Source organism: Coccidioides posadasii, chromosome 1 (genome assembly GCF_018416015.2).
Source record: "Coccidioides posadasii str. Silveira chromosome 1, complete sequence".
NCBI classification, from domain to species: Eukaryota; Fungi; Ascomycota; class Eurotiomycetes; order Onygenales; family Onygenaceae; genus Coccidioides; species Coccidioides posadasii.
The window spans coordinates 3252955-3276325 of NC_089407.1; the positions used below are offsets into that span (position 1 = coordinate 3252955).

Here is a 23371-nt window from a genome sequence, read left to right on the forward strand (position 1 = left end):
CCCCCACCACCGCTGGTTCTGCCGCCACCAACCCGCAAACCTGCACAACAGTCGCTTTGACGAAATTTATTATTGTTTCAACCCTACCTCTTTGGCTTCTTGTGTGCTATCCTAGTCTGATAGTCAACCCCAAACGTTGTGTTCTCTTTTCCTTTATTGGCTTGGATTCCCTTTCCTCGCATCTGACCACGAAACCCCATGCAGTAACTACTACACATCCATAGGGTATTACTCTTCAAGATGGTCCTGGATTATAGCAAATGGGACGCTCTCGAGCTGTCTGACGACTCGGACATTGAAGTCCACCCAAATGTTGACAAGCGATCTTTTATCCGCGCGAAACAGAACCAAATTCATCAGCAAAGGTTCCAACGCCGCCAGGAGATCGCGACCTTAAAGTACGAGCGGATCATAAACGATGGCCTTCTACAGCGCATTGATGGCCTGCTAGCTGCCTTGAGAAAGCACGAAGACAGCACCCGTCACCCAGACGAGCTTGTCTTCCAGGCACTGATCGAATCCGCTGGAGAACCAGAAAAGGACCAGCCTCCTCCCCCGCCGGAAGGAGTATATACTCAAGAGAAAGACACTCCGAAGTTCTCGCAGATGATGGGCTCATTAGTCGATCAAGTCAAGAAGGAGCTGGATGAGACGAAGCCTGAAAATAGGTTTCAAGGGTTCATCAAGGGAGTGGAGGGGCATAAGAACAAGGTTCTCAGCCTACAGCAGGAATTGCTGGTGAAGCTCGCCCAGCTCGAGAAGGAGGAAAGCAGCAAGATAACTAGTGACAGCATCCATACGGGATTCAATAGCACATTCATTGCAAAACCTAAAGCTGAGCCCAAGCAGAAGCAGAAGGAGTCGACCGTCGAGCTGCTCAACGCGGGATCTCTGACTAAGGACGAAGCTGGCACAGTCTCCTCCGGCGCGGAAGCGGATGAAGAACCTGAGCCCGGGGATGAGGAAGAGATTAAAGTGACTCCTCTGGCGAAACAATTCGCAAAGTTGAAAGTCGGCGATTATCGAAGCACTTTACAATTCATCATGGATCATCCCGAGATTGTGACTGAGCGGAAGACGGATGAGCTCCTTATGGAAGCTTTTAATGGCCAGATGTCTGGAGAGGATGACTATGCACGCCAATGCGTTCATCAGGGTCTGCTTCTTCAATACTGTCGTGCCTTGGGACGAGACGGGGTGTCTCTCTTCTTTAAGCGGTAGGTAAACCCCATAGCCCTAATCTAATCCATTATAATTAACGTTTCATCTAGCATAACCACCAAGGATCACCGGGCAAACGTTCTCTTCCATGACGATGTCAACAGCACCTACAACAGAATCAAGACACGCGCCCACGAGCTGTCCAAGAAGTCCGAAGGCGTCGAACAAATCCAGCTCCATGCGGTCGACCCATCCACCAAAATTAGCATTACTATCCCGCCAGCAGACAGTACCGACCCGCAACATATTGCTGCCCGCGAGACGTTCGAGCGCTTCCCGCCTGGCCTTCAACGTGCATTGGAGTCACAGAATCTTGATGAAATAAACAAAGTGCTTGGCAAGATGAGCGTTGACGAGGCTGAAGAGGTTGTTGAAAAGCTCGGTGAGAGCGGCATTCTCAGCCTCGAGGAGGGTATTGTGGATTTCACCACTGAAGAAGGGAAGAAGATGTTAGAAGAAATCGAGGCGAGAGAAAAGCAGTCGAAGGAAGAAGAAGAAATCGGGGATCCGGAATGAGCCTGACGGCGACTTTCTGATGCCTTTGTTGATCTCCTATTCTCTTTGATTTGTTGAGGTGCCGTCCACTATGAATTTTGAAAAATCACCTCATCCGCTCAATTGTTTCCTCGCAGCCGATGTTGTTGATCTCCAACTTGTATCCTCTTCCGCTGCACTTTTAAGATGCATTCCAACCAAATGAAATAAGAAAACAGGCATAACTGTACACAGCTGAAATGATGTGCTTAATGTTCAAAAAGAGAGAATGAATGTGGAGCTTTCTTACTTTTGGCCGTGTTCGCCAACTTGATTTTCAGGATCGCCCTCCGAAAACCCTAGAACCAAAGGTCAATGACAACCGGGATATTAACATTGTGATTGACAGCTGTCAGCCAGGGATGAGTTGTAGGGATGAAGCTTGATCTTGCCAGGGTACATCGTAGATGCATATCCCAGAAGAGCAGTCGAATGATTTTAAGCTATTTAGTAAGTACAAAATAAAGAATGAGAAATAGGAATAATAGCACATATATATGCAACAAATTCACAAATGTTAAAAAGTAAGGGAAGATCAAACATGTGGTATCATTAGAATCAAGAGGCCCATGGAGCTATTCAAGAATATTCGAGAGGAGCTACCGACATAATGAGCCGCGAAACCGAGAAAAAAGAGAAAAATAACAATCATAAGGCTCTTCGTGGTGGAAAAAATGGTCATACTACCAAAGTGCACCAAAGCACGCAACCTGGTTGCAAAATGCCCGACATGACGCGTCGAATAGCAGGAGGCCGGCTCATATTGCTGGATCTGAGACGCGTATCCATTGAGAATCCTCTCGGGTCGGCATTGTTGTTTAATGGATGGCGGTCAAGTCCCTGGTATAAAGAAGAGTCCAGGTATCGCTCATTATTTTCCATCCATATCAACAATAAATTTCTTGATCTTTTCACACAGTTTTGGCTGCTCGTTCCAAGGTTTGTACTTTCCTTCCAAATCGCACGCGGTCGATTTTAGTGCTCGCCAAAGATCCTTTTCGACATCATGGCCTATCCGATCTATCATTTCTTCTGCAGCACCCCACATCCGTTTCGGCTTGTTGTCCTGGGTCCACGCCAGACCCCCTTCGCCAAAGACCCGAACTGGCTCCAATTTTGGCAGATTGGCGTGACATGTGATGAACGTCCCCGGTGGCGCGTTCGGTTTTCCTCCCCATCCATAAACCTCTCCTTTTTTGAGTCTAGAATCCCACACTGGGTCTGCTTGCATAATGACGCCGCCTTCCCAACCGCCGTCGGGCTTTCTATATCCAAACACACCAGGGCCCGTCGAGACAGCATAAAACGGAAGGTTCAAAATCCTCGCGGGAGCTATGAACGTCTCTTTATCACCTTCGCCAGGGTGTCCTTGAGATAACAAGGGGTAGTAGTGCGAAGGTCCGTAGAAATTGTAGTAAGCGGAGAGCAGGAGCATCTTGGAATGTGACTTTTTAGATACCAGGACCTGGCCTGATTCGGTGGAGGCGTGTTCGAACCCTTTGGGAAGCGGTTGGGATGTAATTTCGAAGAAGGACGGGTGATAGGTAACCTGCCAGAAATCTGGCCACGTCACCAAGCCGTGAGAGGCGAAGGGTTCGGAGGCAAAGAGGCGGGAGGGATCATGCATTGGGAACGCATCAGCGTCGAGGAACAGTACTTCTTCGAACGATGAGAATAGCAACGCAAAAATCTTAAATTGGTACTTTTTAAGGCCTTCCACGAGGGGGGAGTGGTCGAGGATCTTGGAAAGAGTGATACACCGGGCATTGAGGGCCGGAAAAAGCGTATCGCAAATATATTTATCATGCTCACTCGGGTCTGCGATGAAAATCTCGACGGGTAGGTTGGCTCCCGTTTGGCGTAGCATGTGCAAGGAGGTCACAACGACAGGCAGAAAGGAACCACCAGCAGTCGAAACAATGCCTCTCGTCCGCGGTTTATACGCGAGTCTCGGGGCACCCGGCGCCGACAGTAGCTCCATAAACCGTGAATGTGCCTTTTTCAGCTTATCCCTATCCCCCTGCTCCACCACAATGTGCTCTGGCAAGGTGACATTGTCCACTAGGTCAGGCTTGAAGCCGATTGCCGCCGGATGCTCCTCGAGTCTTTTCGGGGAGTTGCATGCTGGAGCAGTGGCTTTAAGGATATCGTGAAATTTGACCCAGAACTTCCCGTGATCCGCGGTCGACGGTCGGCTCGCCAGGCCCAGATTCTCTGGAACGTAGCTCCGGCGGAGGGTGAGGAAAAGGAGAATCGCGATAGTGAGTAGGAGGAGGCTCCGCCGACGAAACCGAGAACTCTGGACCATCTTTCCGTTCGAGATGTGCTCCCACCACAAAGGGAGCCAATCTCAAGAGCAAAATCGACAAAAACCAGCCAGCGAGCAGACCATGCTTGTCGGTTTGACTGGGATTGAAGCTGGCGGAACGTCGAGCAATGCAGATCGCGCGGCTGCTTATCTAATCGCCAGTTTGGCTGCAGATTCGACTGACCGCCAGCTGGCTGGGGCGAGGAACCGACGTTGTTAGCAGCCCATCCAACGGTTGTTGACAAAATCTAGAGAGGGCGACGCCCCTGATGGTTCCTGGCGACAGGCTACCAACCAGGGTTGCTGACTCCATAGTTTTGGGTTGGGCAGCATTCCATTTTGTTTTCATCGCTGTAGTTCAACTCGTGGTGCTAATAATACTTTTTACAAGTTCAAGTTATGCCCCCAAAAAATAAGCTGGGAATTTCATGCTCCGCACCAAGTTGCTAAAAAGCTTGTGTCCCGCAAATTGTTTTCGCGTTTGTTTCCCTTGGAGAACTTCGCGCCTTTTGCCATAGACTATTGTCTTCTGGCCTAGCTCTAGGAGGCCTTTCGTGGTACCTGTCTGCGCCTCGTTACATTGACACCCCGGCCAATATTACTGTTACTTCTTAAGAATTCGTTATGTCCGAAGTTTCGAGGCTGATCAAACCCTCATTCCCTACCAGAGAAAGATGCTCTCTGCTAAAGGGCGCGTATATAGATGCAGCACTAAGAAGGAAAAGTGTCGTGTAGGAGATTCAGAAAGGTACCTCCGTGAAGTGGCATCCTCTCCCGCAGCGTATCGACATATAGCAGTTCGGCCTCTGGACGAGTGTCACGGACCAATTTTCAAAGTTTGACCGCGGCACGTTGTAGCTCAAGGCCGCCGTGGAGTTTTTTTCTTTTTTCTTTAAAGAAAAAGGAAAGAAGAGGTTATAGTTGGCCTACGGCTTTTCTTGCCGCCGAACTGCTTGATTCAATTTCTAGATTCCTACAATCTCTCGAAGGAGATCTGCCAAGTGAGTGGTGGCAAGCGACATATTCCCCCCTCTCAACCGCAGACCTTTCCGTCTGTCCGTGAAAGCTATCCTCAACGCATCTGCTGCATAGTTGGTTGATGATATCCTGGAATGCCCCGCTTGGCCATTTTTTTCCTTTCCCAACCGCGGGCAGGGGATTCAGTGGGAGTTCTCGTTTCAAGAATGAGTGCTATATGAGGTATAATGGGAAGTGAAGTGAATCCAAGAAACAGGAGATGTCTACTCTATACCGTCCTTATTTTCCCTTGTGTTAACCTCCCCGGCGGCTGAGGGCCTGTCACATATTGTCTTATTTGAAGCGAAAGCTATTAAGGCTATTGAGTGCTCCGTCCCTAGTGGACATTCATGAAGGCATCTAGGGTTTATTAGCAACATGTGAACATGGGAGAAACCCTGCTCTCTCCCATATAGCGCTACACGGCAGAAGCATCTTCCATGCCATCACGGAGTGCTCCATAAAGATTTGCTTAGTTCATGCTGCCTATGTGTTTTGTTGAGCCCAGGATGCAAAGAACATGACGCATGACTGTCTGGAGGTGGCCGAATCAACATGATTGCTGCACAATGACTACAGAGCACAAAATGCTCCATACGCACGACCCAGCTGATTATTTATTGTCGTCCTACAGGTTGCCGTCATCAACAAATAATACCGTATTTTTAAAGTGATCTGGGCACGTGACGCTCAGATAAGTCTCCGTGGCGCAATCGGCTAGCGCGTCTGACTGTTAATCAGGAGGTTGGAAGTTCGAGCCTTCCCGGGGACGGTTTCTTTTTTCTTTTTCTTTTTTTTTCTTTTATTCTTATTTTCCCCTCCTCCTGCTCTTCCATGTTAAACCCAAGCGATTTGTTAATACATTATTTAACATTGGGATAACCACCAGGAACTTTCTGGACACGGCACAACCGCTAAGTGAGGTGAGCGAGATGGTGCAAGCTGTCGGGCGATTCCTCACATATCATTTCAGCAGAGATGTGTTATCAGACTGCTTCTTTTTCTCCATTAGGGACGTCGGAGGTAGCAAGGTAAGAGTATTGCTGAATGGACAGGACCTGTGCACTACATGTAGCAGTGTCGCCACATAGAAAGTGCTCGGGGTGAATTATCCACTTGTGAGATGTGGAAATTGCGAGGTTCCCCAAACGCAATGCTCCCAGTCAAATCAAATACTTATATACCGCGTTCGCAGCTCGATCACCTAGCATTGTTCATCTCTCTTTTTTTCTAGCTGGGCTATGAAAGGGTCTACATTCTCCGCGCATCAAGTCGTCGCTGTCGATCTTGGAATCGCTTTTCTAGTTGCGTCAGTTCGATGTTATCGAAACAGGGCTACCGTCGTTGGCTTCGATAAATTAGACGACTTGGAACCTTTTGGTAGGCTTCCAAAGAAGTGTTTGTCTCAATTCTCCCAGATCTACGGATGAAGTTGCAAATGCACGGTAAGCAGGCGATGCAATCGTCATCGAAGCCAATGGTGGTAGAGTAATACGTAACTGGGGACAATGGAAAGGTCGCAATGGCCATGCAGGGATAGAGTTCAACCTCCACAGCCAAAGATCTCTTCAAGATCGACGAAAGATGCGTCGGAAAGCATCCTCTTCCCCCTCCTCGTGAGAATTCTTATTCCGCATAGGTTCTCTATGAATATGCCCTTATTATTGATTGAGCTAACACTCGGGCTAACGGCCATCGATTACTGGGAAAGCAGCAAAGCGGTTGGCGATCAACGACGACGGAACCATCTAGATCTCCAAGGCCAGAATTGACGAAATGATTCACACTTCGCGTTCAGGCACCGAGATCCTCCAGAAGGAGATGACACTTTAAAAGCAACAGGTTCTCCCTAGAAGGAGCTGCCTCGTTCAACACGGCCAATTTCATAGTTTAAGGGGATAATGTGTCACTCTGAGATCCTGCCTCAAACATACGCAAATTACGTGGCGACTAGGACAGCGCAAGGCATCTTATCTTTCACGAGCAACCCTGGTCAGCTCATTAAGGAAATCGATGGGCTTGTCCACTTCAAATTGACCGGACTATCTCATGGCAGTGTTTAACCTCCGACATCATTAGCTTTCCAGCTCTTAGCTCAGCGATCGATTCGACGACCTGATGCGGCAAGCCAACAGGTGTCATAGTCGAACACATGGTTTATTGCTCCGGCGCCCATGTGCACAATCCAGCCCACATGGTTAGCCGGTCTTCCAGGGATATTGCACTTTGCTTGGTGTGTGTTTGACATTTAGCATTATGGAAGCCCTCAGCACTTTGATGGGTATCATGCTTTCCAACTTGGAAGTCTTTTCATCCAGCAGAGCTTGCCAACTCGTTCAAACTCGACATCATTCCAGTCCTGGTGTCGTTTACAATCTAAATAGTGCCGGCTTCATATTCGGCCGCCTGTCGTGGGCCGATGTCATCTGTAGACAGTAACTTTCTCGATAAGCTTGGGGTACGAGGAGTCAGCCAAACGCAGTCGGAGATTCCTGAAGGGCGAGTGTAGAAACAGAGACAGGGACAACCGCTGCTCGATGCGGTCGAGCTTCTTCATGCGGCAATTCCTTTCTCGTTCATCCAAACTTTCCCAGACTGCCACGTTCCGTTGATTTTCAGCGAAAGGTATGGTCGCGGATCCTGGGACGAGATCTGACGTGTACCGCCGGGTGGTTCACTACTCAGTGGCCAGTGGAGGTCCTTGTCAATAAATCCGGCGACTTGAAAACCATGGTTCGTGTCGTGAAGGAAGTTCGACGCGGAGCTGCGAAGAATTGGTGGGACTATTTCACATACCTACCTGTATCACAATATAGAGGGACGGAGGGTGGCTGGCAGCATTGATATGATGGAAATCGGTTTCAACTTCGCCGGGTTATTTCAACACATTGAGAGCCCGGATTCGCTTTTCAGGCTGAAACCCATGAGCAGCCAGAGCTTGTTTGATGGTGCGGAGGAACTGGGGACGCTTTTAGTGGCTGGAGATAAAATTCAGTTGTTCGCCCTTGGAGGCCGTTCTTCAGTTTCACTTCATGCTTCCTCGCGGTCTCAATCAAGCACGCGACCTAGACCCGTGTGTGGGACATCTAAAGAAGTGCCAGGATATCTTGACCAATGAATACCAAGCCGTGTGATGTCAGTGTTTACATAGCACTGCTGAGCTGGTGGCTGAGAGAATGTACGGTAAGTTAATTCTGGCTGTTGAGGAGGCCGTTCACTCAAAGCTTCCCACCGACCTCACCTCCAGCTGCTCTGGCCATAAGCCGAAAAGAGACCAGTTATTCCGCGCGTTTAACTGAGGGAGGAGAGTCGCTGGAAGTTAATGGATGTCTGCTTCGCCGTCACTCAACGGGTGCCAGGAGTCTGATTTAAATCCTAGCGCCTATTGTGCTTCTTCAGAGCTTGTCCTTGCAGAAGTCAAGGAGACAGGTATCTCACTCTTGCATGCTAGTTATGGCTCCAGTGTAGTTAATATGTGCTTCGTGGATTCTTCACCAAGGCCTTGATGAGTATACAGCCGTCATCTCCGTCGTACATACAAATGTATCCCAATCCAATATAGCTACTCATTGCCGTCTTCGCCCTGATTCCTCTTCGCCGTTGTGATTAGTATCGAAGGTCTCAGTAGTGGATATGAGTTCCTAACAGCAAAAATATCAAATATCCAGCGGGTTACACACCGGTCCATCATTACTAGAGGATATTATAGAATGGCAGCTGGTTGTTGGCAAGCGCTTAGTATACTTAGACAGCACTTTAAACCCCATGAATGTACGTACAAAGCTGAAAGATTTTTCGGTGCCAGGAAGTCTCACATTCTCCGCATCCAACGGACCATACATCTCAGAAAGCAATGTGACAAATCAACAGAGCCGTGAGTAGACCGAAGGGCGGGGTTATTTGTGGTGATCAGTCGATCTGGCAACGCCCTTCCGTCGAGCCTTTGGTACCGGTGAGCTGCACCCACCCAGCTGATGAAGAAGCCCTTGTAATGACCATCATCTTCAGGCCGCGCGGGTTGGAATCCATCCTGAATCCCACTCCACATGGCTATACTACGGGAGTACACGCGGTGTAAATCGACATGGAGCTCATCCAGGACGATCACACGATTATTAACTAGTATATACGTTGGATGCGTTGGGGCCTTGTCCGATCGACATTCATGATGCGACAGAAAAATGATGCTGGGAGCTCAACTTTGCAGCCCATGGGCGATGCTTCATCCTCCAAAACTCAAGAACTCAATTCAAGTCGATAGAGGCCGCCTGGCCGCTGTGGTGTGCTGGAGGCAGCGTTTCCCTGCGCTAACTTTTAGTGCGGAGGGGACAAAGCGACCCTGGTCAGTGTGGGATCCAAGGGCGGTCCACTTGGAAGCCCTGCCCGGGTTCGCGATGGCAAATGATGCGCCGCTCTGCTGATTCGTCACGGCGAGGATCGCTGCGAGCTAACTGCCAGCTCCTGAAACAATGTCGCCAGAATCCCACGTCTCCCTTCGTTTCTCGCCCTTCTTTTCCGTCTCGCCTTTCTTCTTTTTTTTTTTTTTTTTTTTTTCCCTTTCTTCTTCTTCTTCTTTTTTGTTCGCTGGCATTCTTCATTCGTTTCACTGCCAGTTCGTGCCTGAGTAGAGGTCAGTATGTCGGGCGGGCTTTTGTCTCCGTCCCTCGCTTCTGATCATGGTCATACGTCCCTTTTGAGTCGGCAAAAGCTGGCCGCATTCATCTACGCAATTCTACCAACAGCCTTTCGCGATGCACCCAAGAAGACTCGACCCCTCGCGAGGACGGCGTACCTCGACGGCGTCCGCGGTCTAGCAGCCCTCGGTGTCGTCGTGCTGCACATGGTCCTGGGGTTTTTCCCCAACTCGTCGTACGCATACAATGGGACTCCCGGTCGGGACTCCATCTTTCAGATGCCTTTCGTTCGACTACTATATACAGGTCAGCCCACGATCTTCTTCCTCATTTCAGGCTACGTCTTGTCCATCAGCACGATAAAGAAGTGCCGCAATCAGGCTTGGGGCCCGTTGCAGCTGGACTTGAGCTCGAAAATCTTTCGCCGGATGTTCCGCCTCTATATACCCTCGATCATCGCCACGTTTATCCCGATGTTTATGGTTAGCTTTGGGCTCTTCCCCGACGTTGCCAAGTTCAACGACGAGATGCCGCACCATACGTTCAATATGGCTGCCCGCGAGCCCACATTCTTCCGACAGTTCTGGCTCTGGTGCAAGACGATCCCGCCGCTCTTCTGGCCTTTCGACTGGGAAAACTTTTCCCAGAACTCCCCGTATGCCTACCAACTGTGGACCATTCCTGTCGAATACCGATGTTCGATGATACTTTTCCTTTTGCACATCGGATTGTCCCGATGCCGAAGCAAGACCCGCCTCGTCATAAACGGCATCTTCTCTCTTTACTTCCTTGCCCTTGACAAGTGGGATGTTTTCCTGTTCGTTGCAGGAGCTTTCATCGCGGAAGTGGATATTATTAGGGAAGAGGCGTCCGAAGCCCAGCTCCCGAAGTCAGAAACGGGGGAGACTAAGCTCCCCAGTGCGCCCCGGAAGTACCCAAATCAATGGCTGCTGGTGGGCGGTGTCATTCTTGGCCTGTGGATTCTGAGCGTCCCTGCCGCAGATATCTGGAACGCATGGACTTTTGCTATTCTCGAGACGTGGGCACCGAAAAATTATAAGGGAATCTTCCGTTTCTGGGACGCCGTGGGCACCGTTATCCTCGTCTGGTCGATGACCGGTCTACCTTCGTTCCAGAGATTCTTCACGCGCCGCATCTTCCTTTACTTGGGGAATATCTCTTTCTCCCTCTACCTCACGCACACGATCGCTCTCAAATTTCTGCTATATCCCATCATGCCATGGCTGTATTTGATTTTTGGCTACTCCACCCCTTTCCAGTATGGCCTGTCTTTCGCCATTGGCGGCTTCTTGACTGTCATGCTTTCATTCTGGATCGCGGACGTTTTCCAGCGACACATCGAGGAGCCTTCAGCCAGGTTCACGAAGTGGATTGACACCAAGTGCTCGGCCTCCTGAGCATGGGGCCCCGTCTCCAGTTATATCTTCGGCTACATGTGACGCTTGTGCGACGCGAATATTGTACCTTTTGCAAATATCACCTGGGTAAACGCTAGGCTTGGGCATCTTCTTTTTATGGTGTTTCTATATATATGCAGGACCTTTCTTACCGTTATCAATTTTCTTTTATTTCTTTTATATATATATTTATTATTTTTGGATAGAGATGGGTTTCGCTGTATTTCATGATGCTCCCCTTTTGGTTCCAGCCCTTTTCCTCCCCTTTTTGTTGACATGATCAATTTCGCTTTTCTTTTTCCCATTGGTTTACGCCTATTTTCTTTATGACTTCTATTTTTTTGCCCAAGACCTTTTCCCTTTCGGCCCCTGCCCACAAGCTCTGAGTGTTGATACAATGCTGCTCTTCACCAACGTAATCCAAAAGCTGGTGCCCGTTCAAACCGGCACTGTCACACAACGCGTTCCGTATCCCACCTTCTCTGTAACCGCCAAACCTTTTTTCCTGTACCTCCAGCTGAGACACAAAGAGAATCTGCACGATATATTCTTGAGAGACAGGACGAAGGATTTTGTGGGCCGTGTCCCTGCCAAGACAGACAAGGTTTGCTTCCCAGACCTGGCTCAGCAATCCTCCATCCCATGCGGTCCTTGGGGGCATGGTTGGCCGAGACGCGTCCTGCGTCCCACAGTATCCATCCATCGCATCGTCATAAGATCAACATGGACGGGTTTGAAAATCAAAGAAAAGCGGTTTGCACGGAGCATATGTATGTACAGTACATACTCGGTAGTCTAGCACGTTGGACGGATGATAGAAAAATAGAAGCCGTCATAACTGCCATCTCTATACGGAGTACATCAGGATGAACGCGCAATCAACTGAAGGTATGCGTCAAAGCTTTGTCGAGGCAAACGTCTGTAGAATGGCCGTGTGGATTGTCGCGGCCAAGCGCCCCTCGCCCCATTTCCAGCGTAGTTAGGCTTATTAAGACGTCCCCTGAAGTGCCGAATCCGCTGTTTCAACGACGCGGGCTTGCTGCTGATCACGATAATCCGACAACCCTGCTCAACGCCTGCCCTGTGATCCTCGACTCTTGACGTGGACGCCGTTACTCCGTCCTTCGTCTGAAAAAAAAAGCAAAAAAAAAAAAAAAAAGGAAAAAAGACAGCTCTTGTACAGAGTATCTATCCATCCAGGAGTGTGCCTCCTGCCTCTCGCTTTAGCTGTTGTCACTCTTATTTTGTCAGTCGCTTCCGTACGGAATAGCATCGTCCGTCGATCTGCGGGTATTCGTCCCAAGTTCGCTCCTTTCCGGATATTGGCCCTGTCAGCATTATTATTTTCTCAAGACGATACGCCAAGGAATGGCAGTCTGAGGACAGGCGACGGGTTTCCAAACTGGCTAGAAAGCGAGAATCTTGACATATATTCAGCCATGCCTCCGAAAAAACGGGACGATAACTGGATTGACGTGAGAGAGGGTCCCCTTCAAAAAGAACCTGCTTTCTGGCACAGTTGCATATCTAACCCCTTGCGTCTGCACATAATAGGGCCTGCGGGGCGTTGCGTCCTTCGTTGTTGTCACGGGCCACCTCTGCACAGCGTTCGTGCCATACCTTCATTCTCCCGCCCTCTCCGAAAATGGGCCCATGTCCCTCTGGCAGCTTCCCATCCTCAGACTATGTGTCGGTGGCCGAGGTGCCGTCGCCGTCTTCTTCATAATCACCGGATTCGTTAACTCAATAAACCCGGTGAAAAATGCACGCAATAATAACACGCAAGTTGCCCTGACGAACCTGGCCCGGAGCTCCTTTACGCGCTCGGGAAGACTGGTGATTCCAACGAGTATTGCTACGATAATAGGGTGGTTCCTATGTCAAGTTGGAGCGTTTAAGTTGGCTAAGCGGGCTGATGCCGGCTGGATAATGAACGGCGGACATGATCCCGATCCTCTGGGCGAGTCTTTGGTGAAATTATTTAGGTCCCTGACCATCTACTGGAGTTCTGGCGGTGGAGAATATGATGCGACAAACTGGACTTTGGTCTATTTCTTGCAGGGCTCGTTCCGGGTGTATCTGGCGTTGCTGGCTATGACTTTGGTTACTGCGCGATTCTGGAGGATTATCACTGCGTTCCTGTATGCGTACGCCTGGATTACCGGTGATTGTGAGTGTTATTTTTCCTTTAGAACGCGTCAACAGATGCTAACGTTACTATCTAACTCAGACCTGGTTGGTATCAACCTTTATGCGGGTATCTTGCTAGCCCAGCTACAGGTCGACTACGGTTCTCGTGCTACAAATATACTCCCTAAGGTTGTTCCGAGCATTCTCATGATCTTGGGCCTTTTCTTTTGGAGTTTCCCGCAAGAGAATCCCCACTGGGCGCCCTGGTCCAAGATCATGAGGGATTCCTTCGTTGCAGTCACACCACTTTACACCGACACCAGTCGATACTGCGTCTCAGTCGGCATCACGTTATTGATGTTGGGCATATTTTTCTCGAAGAACGCCCGCAAGTTTTTCACTTCACCAGTCCTGAACTTCCTCGGCCGGGTATCTTTCCCCGTGTACCTCCTCCACAACACGATCATTCGCACCGTCCTTGTCTTAATGGTTTATGGTCCCAACGTATCCAAAACCCCTGCCACAGACGACAAAGGAAACCCCACCATCGTGAAACGCATCAGTCCGATGAGCTTCCTTTTCGTTCTTCCAGTCTTTTACGCGATTTTATATGTAATTGCCTATCTGTGGACCGTATACGTCGACCCTCTTTGCGCCAAAATGGTGGATGCGATGAAAAATAGAATGTTTGTGGAGGAACAGAAACCGCAGGATAAAGTGGTCCCATTGACGCAAGTTGCATAGAGCCTCTCCGTCGAAGTAGAATAGGGGCACGATTTCATTCTTTGGACGAATAACGCCTTGGCTGACTCGGGAGTCCTAGCGACTCGTACCTTTTTCGAAAATTTATACCTCTAGATATAAACGAAAGATCTTACGGCAGACCTGGCCAGCACCCTGCATAGCACTAGCCATCTTTGTTGCTTCCCCCCAATCACACAGTCAATTCAGGCTTTTATGTCTACCCTGCTACACACAGCATTTGGGTATAAGCGTATAGAGCATTTACCATCATCTCCTTTCCATATTTCTTTACTTTTGTGTACCTCTTTCCCCTAGTCTCTCCCGCGGATTCACTCAAAGCCAAGACTGCAATCTACTCTCCAATCTTAAGTGCATGGCGGCTGCAAACAATTTCTTGTTTCTATATTTTCTTTCTCTTCAAATGGTCTCTGGGCATTTTTCACTTGGGTTAACCTTTGGGTGTTAATATGTTAAGCGTATTTGTAGGTGTATAACGGGGAAATGGAACGGTCATTGGGCTACACCTATATATTTTATAAATTGCTATAACCTGTGCTTTTGGCCTAGAATTTTGCCATTTGGCATGATACCGAGCTAGTACATAGAGAGAGTAATGCAACTGATATGGTGACTGTTTAGAGTAATAGAGTGTATCCATTTCACCTAACAAAAGCTGGGTATGAACACGCAAAGAGATAGGAGGGATGACAACATTCTATTCCTTACTTTCACCTTCTCAGGTAATTGTAATACCATAGACAAGATGATTTAAGAATGCGACTAGCCTCCATTAAATGAACAATAGGTTAGAATCTCTAAAGTTACACATGACCGTGGGGAGACAATGATGCCCCAAGAACCAGCTCTCCACAAAGAGTCTTCTCAATGGCAACATTGAAAGGGGGTTACGGTAAAAGAAAAAAAATAGAAGTGTTCACTGAAAGTGTTCAGATCCCGTTAGCCCCCGGAGCATTTTGATCCTTTTTCAGTTCCAGCAACAGCTCCCTAAACCGCTCTTTGCCGGATCCGCTCGCACCGCCTTTCAACCCTTTTCCACTGATATCCACCAGTTTGGCGATCCGCTCCCAACTAGTGCCGCCGGCGGACGTATCTTCGCGGTTTTCAAGGAACTCTTCGGCCTCGGTGCGGGTGCGCTCTTTGGCCTTGTCGGTGCGTTTGTTGTATGATTCGTAGTAGTCGTCGATGTCTTCCTGGGCCTTTTTGATGGTCGCAGCTTTGCGTTCGGCAGAGATGGCCGCGCGGCGGTTGAGTTCTTCGTCTCGCTTCGTGCGCCATTCACTGCGTTAAGGGAAAGCGGTTAGTGGGGCATCCATATGGAAGGGGAGGGATGGTTTTGGGTTGTAGGGATGGACAGAGACTGGAGAGGTGTGTCGAAAAGCAAGGGTGACTGTGGTGCACAACGGAATTGCTCACCGAACGGCTTCTGGTTCTTCTTCGGGTTCTTGGTACGAGGAGTATGATGGCTGGAAGCTGTCTGGGCCCGTGATGGTTCCGCCAGGAGCGACTTGCTGTTGAGTGCGAGTGGTTAGCGGAGCGCTGGCCGTATTTTTTTTAGTCCATACGAAGCTGGGGCCATCTCGATACCTCATTATGTGATTCTAGAGCTGGGAATGAAGACTCAAAGCCCGTGGTGTCTGCCTCAGCATGCTGGATTTCACCTCCACCAAGAAGATCGCCCCCATCATCTTCAACTGTAGGGGATTTGATATGGTCATTTGCTGAAATAAATTGGTCTGCATCGTCTCCCAGAGCAGCACGTTCGCGAGCTAAGAAGTCTTCACTATCAGCGGCCGGAGCAGCCCCATTGCCGCTGGTTGGCACGGGCTGATCTAAAAGGTAAAGAAGGTTAAAGATGCTGGTCACCACAACAAACAAAGCAGCATATTCCTCATACCTCCTAATTCATCCAGTGAAGGGAACCGGTCGGCCATGATGTGGTTGTAATGGGAGAGAGGTAGGTGGGATATGGAGGATGATAAAGCGTGGCCTGAATAGGAGAACGAACAGGTCTTCTTGGCTGAGCTGTTTCTACAGAGTAGAAGAACCAATTGCTTTCGGATGCTGTGGGGGAATGAAGTAAATGATGATCAAAGGTTGAGAGGTGAATAGATTAACAAAGAGTCTTTGGAAAATGTTTCATCAGTCATGAGGAAGTGAGATGTCATTTGCCGGGAGCTGGCTGACGATGAAGCAGCCCAAGCCGGCCACCGCCCTAAACTGATTTGGTTTCTGCCAGCATTCCTCCGGAGGCGGTGATCGCACTCTCTTCCTCCAATCCGTCAAGGCTGCTCTCGAAGACTGGATTCCTGCAGCCACTCATCTCTCTTCATCTGGATGCTGTTCACCTTTCGATCTTATCTATTTTACCTTCTGTTTACTTCCCATAACTAATTCCCATAATATTTTCTTCCCCCCCTCCCGGCCTTGATTCCTCTCCGCCCAATCCAAACCCTCCTTGGAGCTCCCTTGTTTACGATTCTGGTTCTGCAGAGCGTCCTCGGCCCCTATCGAGCGTTTTCAGGGTCATAGCCATGGCTTATACGGACGATGCCGTCAAGGCAAAGCTCTCGGCACTCAATGAAACCCAAGAATCCATCGTGACAGTTGCACAATGGGTCATGTTCCATCGGTAATCCACAATTTCGTCGCTGCATCCCCGACTGGAGCTTACTCTTCGTAGGAGACATGCCGATCGCACCGCACAACTTTGGCTAGAGAAATTACGCGAAACAAATGCTTCTAAGAGGCTTAATCTGATATATCTTGCGAACGGTTTGCCTCCCCCGTCGAATTTACGATGAAACGACTTGACTAAACTTTGAGGTGTAGAAGTTGCACAACAATCAAAAGCACGGCGCAAAGAAGATTTTTTGATTGCATTCTCTCCTGTGAGTCAAAGCAGATATTGCCTTTTGCAGTGTTCCGAAGAAATTGACTTGGACGTAGATAATTGCAGATGCGACAGCAACCGCGTTCAAAGGTGCCCCGAACGAAATCCAGCAGAAATTGCGACGTGTTGTCGAAGTGTGGAGACAACGGAGGATATTCGAGGCTCCGATACAAGATGCTATCGAGGCGCGAGTGGAAGGTAGGCCATACAAGTTGAGCTCGTCCTGATAACGTGCTGACTTCGTGACTCCATCAGAGGTGGATAAGTCCAGAGCCTCCGGAAAGAAGCAGTTGCTCGGCGGTTCGCTATTCTCTAGCTCGACGGGATCTCTTCCACCTGAATTACAGCCATTGGCACCATTACAAATCGCCGTCTCTAAGGCCACCGTATCGTCGAATACTGCAGTAGCTTCTGCCAATGTAGAATACGACAAAATGAATGACCCCACAGCAACAATTCCAACGCCACCAGTGCATGCCGCCCGACTCAGCCAACTCCTAAAATCACTAGCCAGCGCTGAAAGTTCCGTTTCGGAGATAATCAAGTCCAGACAAAGCCTGATCGAAGGCCTCGAGAAACTTCTCGACACGAATCGCTCGGCACTGGCGGCTGAAAAGGCACAGCATGAAAAGATATCCGCGCAAAAGGCCGAGACGGAGGATAAAAAACGCGAAGTCGAAGACGCCATAATGCGCGGTCTTGCCGCCGAGGGCACCCAAGGCAACGGCGATGGCAGCTGGATGGGCCCCGCCCAGAGCAGCGGAGACAACGAGCCGGAAGCCCCCGCCGTTGAAGAATTAACGCCACCGCCTGTGGAAGCACTCACACCTGTGGGATCGCCGAAATTGAATCCAATTCCTGAGCCGGGAAACGACCACGGTGAAGGGCAGCAGCAAGCCGAACAGCCGCCGTTTTTACCCATCGGAGGTCTTCCCGCTCAAGTGACAGGTCAAGATCTGAGCCAGCTCCCCGCAGTGAATCTGCCACTCGTAACCAACCATCCTCCAACTGGACACGAACCACCTGCGAATGGATCTAGCTCCAAAAAGCGTAAGGTCACTCACACCGGTGATGACTTCGCTGCGACCTTTGAAGGCGGTGACGCAATGGCCGACCTGGATGCTGATGTGGCGGAGTTGTTGAGACAGGAGAGTAATAAATATTGAACGAACTATTTCGGGATTGTCCTTGAACGTCTTGTTGGTGACCTGTTGTTTTTCCGTCGCCCATATGTACCCAGGGATATGAACAAAACAATGATGGGTGGGATGTACTATTAGATCAAAGTTCAGTATTTCGACAAATTAGTGAAGGATTCGACAGAATCACTGGTTGGCTTTTATTGTTCTAATGCGGTCATTCAAACAAATGCCCACGCTGGGTCAGTGAAGCGGGAGGCCGATTGTTCGATTGAAGAAAATCAATGTCTAATATGTGGAATTATAAAACGGTTACATTAGATTGTAGGTAAAGGTGGATCATGCCAGACATTTTGTAGAAAACGATTCACGGCATCATCAGCAGACCTCGTTCTCAAGGATAGCTTCCTTCTCCCACGTCGCCCATGCAATGCTCCACGCGCCGATGCACGAAGTCCTATGTCTTGGGCGTTACCTGGGGGAGTATTTGGTGATGGCGGGGATTGGGGTGCTGAATTGTTACGCTTTGGTTTGACGAGGAGGAGAATGAACATGCCTACGACTAGAAGGAGAAGGAGTAAGAGGATCTTGCGCTTTGTGGTTCGCTTTTGGTATCCGGTGGCCTTCAGATGGAGTTTAGTCATACACTCATCGTGAAGAGTGGTTCGGAATAGAGGGATGCTGGTGTTTCTTAACATACCACTGTGAGCTCTCTATCAGCAGCTTTTACATCTACCGTCATTCGCTCGACGTTGTAGTCTATGCGATCAAGCATTGTGCCCTGGTCGATGATCATGGTTTGGAGATCGCGGAATATATCCGATAGTTCAATGATTCCTTTTGCGATATCGTTGATTTCTCGCTCTCGTTGGAGAATTGCAGCATCGTTGGCGCTTCGGCCGAGTTGGCGCTGTTGCTGGGAGGTTTGGAGGAGGGTGGATTGCGAGTAGGACTTGTCGGCGTCGGATTCGAGGAGGGAAGGGTCTGAGTAGGGGTTCTGCTGTTGGAGAATCGGAGTAGAAGAGCGCTCGAGCGGGGAGGAGAGGTCATCAAGGCCACGGAGTTCTTTTTTGAGAGAGAAACTGGATTAGCAAACGGCCGCCATGGCGCATGGAGACAGCAGAAGCGGGTGGTCTATGCATACTTTTCAGATAAGTGCTTTGCTTCTTCCTAAATCCAGCACTCGCCTCTTGCACCCTCGCAGCCAGCGAAATCTGTAAATTCTTCGCCATCGTCTCTTCTCCGCGGCTCACGTTCCCCGTTTGCCGCGCATCCCGCACCATCATCTCAATCTTCTGGATATTCCGCTGACAATCATGAAACGTCCTCGTAATCTCCTGTGTCAACCGCTCTATCACGCCTTCCTCCTCTTTTCGAACATCTTCGTCCCCAAAGCTCGGTAATACATGCTTCTGGTGCAGTTTGTCAAGTTGAGTGGACTTCTGCGCAATGTCCCGGAGGAGGTCTGTCACTTCGTCCTGGACGTCCAGCCAGCGCGGAGGTAAAAGATCCATCTCTATGATTGCGTCGCCGTCATCCTCGAAGCCGTCGCCGGCGCCCGAGATGAGAACGCGACGCTCTTCGGAGGTGTCATCGTTCCATGAGCTGGTAAAATACCGGGGCTTTTTGGCCGGGTGGTGAGCGAAGGATTGTCGGTAGGAGATGTAACTGGGGAGTCCTCAACGGTCAGCAATAGAATCTGGCTCCGAAAAATATCATGGTCAGGCCCTACAGGTTTGTGCGGTCCCGCCACATGTTCTTCCACTTGTTCCGGAATGGAGGTTGTGTAGACGCTTGTCAGGCAACAGGTATCACAGCCCCAGGGGACTTCTTCTCATTGTTAATTGGGATACGACATTGATTCTTGGTAAATATATATGGAGTAAATATTACTGAAAACAAGAAGGAAAGCTTATTGGAGTTGCGAGGCCCAGTGCTTCTAAGAAATTTGTGGGTTGCCGGTTGAGGTCATGAACCTGGAGATGGCTTCGATCTGGCCGAATAACGATGATGATCAGCCAATCTTTCACGAATGATGACAATATCCCTCGGAGGTTACAACACCATTATATCTTTAGAAGGTAAACGTTTCCTACCAACATGGAATTAGAAAGCGGTTAAAGAACAGTAGCTAAGTTGCTAGATAATCATTCTACTTTCAATTCACAGAGGGACAGTCCCAAAGAAAGGGTCAATAAGTGGTTTTCACTATTGATACACACTGCGGAGGAATGGCATACACACGACCCAGGCCTTTTTCCTCCTACACTAAACGTTGAGTACAAACAGGAAAACTATTCCTTCCATCCATCCTCTGATTTGATCCCAAAATGCCTGGCATGGAACCAGCCTTACTGTTGCGCCACGCGCCCTACAACGCCATTGATCTCTGGTAAACTAATACAATTCGGTGTGCAAGGTTATATCACCACGATCCCGCGGAAAGCATAGACTTCTCAAACACCACACTACCCAACTAGAGCTCTGAACCTTTTATTATACTGCTTCGTAGGCTTTTGTTCGCTTCTCTCGCGGTCTCCATCCTTCTAGTCACTCGAATACGACAAGGGTAATGATCCAAAGACCACCACGAATACATTTTCAAGCCATAAATACAAGCGTCTTCTTTCAATCACAACTGCATCGAGCAGCAAATTCGAGTGCATTCTCTACAACTTTTCTCGTTTCAGGAGTCATGTAGGGCACGGCGATATCTTCTTCCCTAGCCCACTCTCAGTGCGAGTGCTCATCCGGATGCAGCTTAACTATTCCCCATGGCTGAAGTCACAACAGAATTAAGCCGGACACTGGATTCAGTCTTAGACTCACATGCCCTAGGCTCAGTCTCGCCTATGATATTGGAGACAGCCAGGAAGGTCTCTTCTCAACACCTCTTTTGCAACAGCATGGGCAACAGTCTCATCATGGTGATCAACATGCCCGCAAGGAAGGTTCCCATGCATCAGGGAATGGTGTTTTACAGCTGGATCGTTCCTACAAAAGGAGAGTTTTGATTTATAGACTTGCCTTCGTGGAATATGGTAGTGCTGATCACCTAGCGCTTCGCAGGGTCGACACATCTTTGGGGCAACAATGGAGGTGCTTTTCCTCCATAGCTGAAGATGACTACTCTATACGGAGTACGGAGTAGAGGGTATGAACTTTGTTTACTGGAAGACATTGTCCACAAACTTGTTTGTTCAGGCAGCAGTACTTAACCAGTTGTGTATGCTTCCATTATGCTCCTGCATCGCAAGCATGTGGCTCGGCGTGGGCTGATCTGGTCTTCTGAATCCCCTGCAGGCCTCCACACAGGTATTGTTGGTTCAGAGGAGCTGAGAGCGATCTAGTAGCCGCTAGACTATATCAGGTTTACCAGTGTGAGTGACGTTGAACTAAATACCCTGCATGAAAGCACCAGAAGTACAGAGTAAAGAACACATTGCCACAAGTCTTCATGGCTCTATATAAAGATATCCTGTGACTTGCGGAGGCCTGATGAGGAACACTCCAGTGATTAAAATTTAGGATATTATTATAATAAACAAGTGACATTATCAGAGTTTGCAACCCAATTGGAAGAAGTAGTTATTTAAAATTATGAACAGTATTAAAAGATTCTAAACAAAGTTCCATACTCATATCCCTAGTGGTGTAGTGGCTAACATCGCTGTCTTTCACACAGCAGCCCTGGGTTCGATTCCCAGCTAGGGAGCTTATTAGAATTATTTTATTTTTATGCTATTTTTGACTTCATATACAAAGTTGTTTTCAATTATATCTACTGAGTACATAGTACGGAGAATGGAGAAATGCCCTTATCAAAAAGAGGTCAAACATAGTCCCTAGTGGTGTAGTGGCTAACATCGCTGTCTTTCACACAGCAGCCCTGGGTTCGATTCCCAGCTAGGGAGATTCGAAAGAGAGCATTGTACCTTTTTTTTGGGGGGTCTCAATTGAGTCTTTTGAAAAGGACAACTATCCTTTATAGAGCCTTCCGCATCATGGATCCCATAGGGATCCCTCCTCGGAATTTTATAGGCAATTCGCTTTCTATCTCGTTGTGGAAAGGGAGATGAGCTAGGGAAAAGCGGGCGGGAGAGGTACTGGAGACACGGAGACCAGGCCGCAATACAGTAGGAAATTTTGACTTGATAAGCTGGCTTCAGTCGGGCTTTGTGGAATTTAGCGTGGGAGCACACGAGATTTTCAACTTGGATGGGCCTATTCGTACGGAATAAGGGGTTTTTTCTTTGCAGAAGCAAGTGAAGAATTCTCAAAACCCATTCAGATCTTGAGCGGGTCTAGCGCTGAACTTGACGAAGAATTCTGGAAGTGATTTCCGGGAGCTGATGTGGATACTCATACGACACTGCCTCCCATACTTTCAAGGGTGCACGCAAAGCACATTTCGATAGCATGTCCGCTTGTTATTTGCACAAATTCAACGATTCGATCCAAGCCCGTGTTCAACATATCCGGTTTGACCGAGGTTACTTGCTACTTACCTGGCTGCTCTCCATGCCTTTTAATATTGAGCACATTTAGCACGCAGGCCGTCGTCATCCACCTGGAAGCCAACTCCAACAAAAGCCCTTGATATGTTTGGGATCTTGACGACTCCCTTTTGGGGCCGAGAGTCGGTATTTCCCTCTTTTGCCTTTCGGATACATGTCGAGCCTGCGGGAATGGGTCTTGGACTTCCGTCGAAATTTTAATGTCCTGTCTATGACAACGAAATCTTTGACTTCCTCGATTTATTGCATGCTCCGAAAACAACGCTGGCTTGCTTAGGAGATCAAATGAAAGGCTGATTGATATGAGCATTTCAGTAATCATGGTGTGTCCAGGATTGCGATTTGCCTTTTAGAATTCAGAAAGGCACCCAGGCCCATGAAGACCTGGCGAGCTTCAACAAACTTGGCTCGGGCTTCTGCGAACTCTTGTGTGAGCCACGTCAGGGCAGCGTTTTCCGTCATCCAAACAGCGGAGTTCGCAACTAAATTATTTTTTTTCTCCTCTCTTCTCTTCCAAATTAGAGAGGCAAGTATCTGTGCCAAGCACAGAACGAAGTCCCTAGTGGTGTAGTGGCTAACATCGCTGTCTTTCACACAGCAGCCCTGGGTTCGATTCCCAGCTAGGGAGAAATACTTAACTTCTCTTTTTTTTCCTCTTTTTGTCCAGTTGGCCTTGCTCCTCGCTCTCGATGTTTGGAGCTGCATACGACGAGGTCTCCTGAGATATTTTTAGAAATATTTCTTAAGACAGGCATATTTTTCGGAAAAAGGCTGCGGATCGGCAAATTCGCCGGGGCA

General features: G+C 48.8%; 8 protein-coding genes and 4 non-coding genes across 12 annotated transcripts; 8 read left to right on the plus strand and 4 right to left on the minus strand.

Annotated features, from left to right (window-relative positions):
- The first annotated feature begins 39 nt into the window (after positions 1-39).
- On the plus strand, positions 40-2030 carry CDC37 (hsp90 co-chaperone Cdc37). Its single transcript, XM_003070884.2, has 2 exons — positions 40-1217; positions 1272-2030. Exons 1-2 carry the CDS (start codon positions 241-243, stop codon positions 1735-1737), a joined length of 1443 nt encoding a protein of 480 aa, XP_003070930.2. The 5' UTR covers positions 40-240; the 3' UTR covers positions 1738-2030.
- Positions 2031-2626: 596 nt separating this feature from the next.
- D8B26_000932 (uncharacterized protein) lies at positions 2627-4063 on the minus strand (the record flags this gene model as incomplete). The annotated part of the gene is made up of 1 exon (XM_003070883.2): positions 2627-4063. One exon carries the CDS (start codon positions 4061-4063, stop codon positions 2627-2629), a length of 1437 nt encoding a protein of 478 aa, XP_003070929.1.
- A 1715-nt stretch (positions 4064-5778) lies between these two features.
- Positions 5779-5852, plus strand: D8B26_000933. The gene has a single exon. It is a non-coding gene; the product is annotated as a tRNA-Asn (tRNA).
- Positions 5853-9549: 3697 nt separating this feature from the next.
- On the plus strand, positions 9550-11132 carry D8B26_000934 (uncharacterized protein; the record flags this gene model as incomplete). Its single annotated transcript, XM_003070882.2, has 2 exons — positions 9550-9567; positions 9789-11132. The coding sequence occupies 2 exons, from the start codon at positions 9550-9552 to the stop codon at positions 11130-11132; spliced, it is 1362 nt and encodes a 453-aa protein (XP_003070928.2).
- Positions 11133-11412: 280 nt separating this feature from the next.
- On the minus strand, positions 11413-11835 carry D8B26_000935 (uncharacterized protein; the record flags this gene model as incomplete). Its single annotated transcript, XM_066123387.1, has 1 exon — positions 11413-11835. One exon carries the CDS (start codon positions 11833-11835, stop codon positions 11413-11415), a length of 423 nt encoding a protein of 140 aa, XP_065979461.1.
- Positions 11836-12205: 370 nt separating this feature from the next.
- D8B26_000936 (uncharacterized protein) lies at positions 12206-14561 on the plus strand. The gene is made up of 3 exons (XM_003070881.2): positions 12206-12607; positions 12687-13302; positions 13363-14561. The coding sequence occupies exons 1-3, from the start codon at positions 12572-12574 to the stop codon at positions 14004-14006; spliced, it is 1296 nt and encodes a 431-aa protein (XP_003070927.1). The 5' UTR covers positions 12206-12571; the 3' UTR covers positions 14007-14561.
- A 219-nt stretch (positions 14562-14780) lies between these two features.
- Positions 14781-16166, minus strand: D8B26_000937 (uncharacterized protein). Its single transcript, XM_003070880.2, has 4 exons — positions 15922-16166; positions 15612-15856; positions 15441-15535; positions 14781-15305 (listed from the first exon to the last, which is right to left on the minus strand). The coding sequence occupies exons 1-4, from the start codon at positions 15956-15958 to the stop codon at positions 14954-14956; spliced, it is 729 nt and encodes a 242-aa protein (XP_003070926.2). The 5' UTR covers positions 15959-16166; the 3' UTR covers positions 14781-14953.
- Positions 16167-16558: 392 nt separating this feature from the next.
- D8B26_000938 (uncharacterized protein) lies at positions 16559-18314 on the plus strand (the record flags this gene model as incomplete). The annotated part of the gene is made up of 5 exons (XM_003070879.2): positions 16559-16656; positions 16708-16799; positions 16857-16915; positions 16974-17115; positions 17173-18314. 5 exons carry the CDS (start codon positions 16559-16561, stop codon positions 18081-18083), a joined length of 1302 nt encoding a protein of 433 aa, XP_003070925.1. The 3' UTR covers positions 18084-18314.
- Positions 18315-18351: 37 nt separating this feature from the next.
- D8B26_000939 (uncharacterized protein) lies at positions 18352-19883 on the minus strand. Its single transcript, XM_003070878.2, has 4 exons — positions 19789-19883; positions 19201-19724; positions 18757-19121; positions 18352-18679 (listed from the first exon to the last, which is right to left on the minus strand). Exons 1-4 carry the CDS (start codon positions 19809-19811, stop codon positions 18374-18376), a joined length of 1218 nt encoding a protein of 405 aa, XP_003070924.1. The 5' UTR covers positions 19812-19883; the 3' UTR covers positions 18352-18373.
- Positions 19884-21699: 1816 nt separating this feature from the next.
- On the plus strand, positions 21700-21771 carry D8B26_000940. Its single transcript has one exon. It is a non-coding gene; the product is annotated as a tRNA-Glu (tRNA).
- A 127-nt stretch (positions 21772-21898) lies between these two features.
- On the plus strand, positions 21899-21970 carry D8B26_000941. Its single transcript has one exon. It is a non-coding gene; the product is annotated as a tRNA-Glu (tRNA).
- Positions 21971-23129: 1159 nt separating this feature from the next.
- D8B26_000942 lies at positions 23130-23201 on the plus strand. The gene has a single exon. It is a non-coding gene; the product is annotated as a tRNA-Glu (tRNA).
- The last annotated feature ends 170 nt before the right edge of the window (positions 23202-23371 follow it).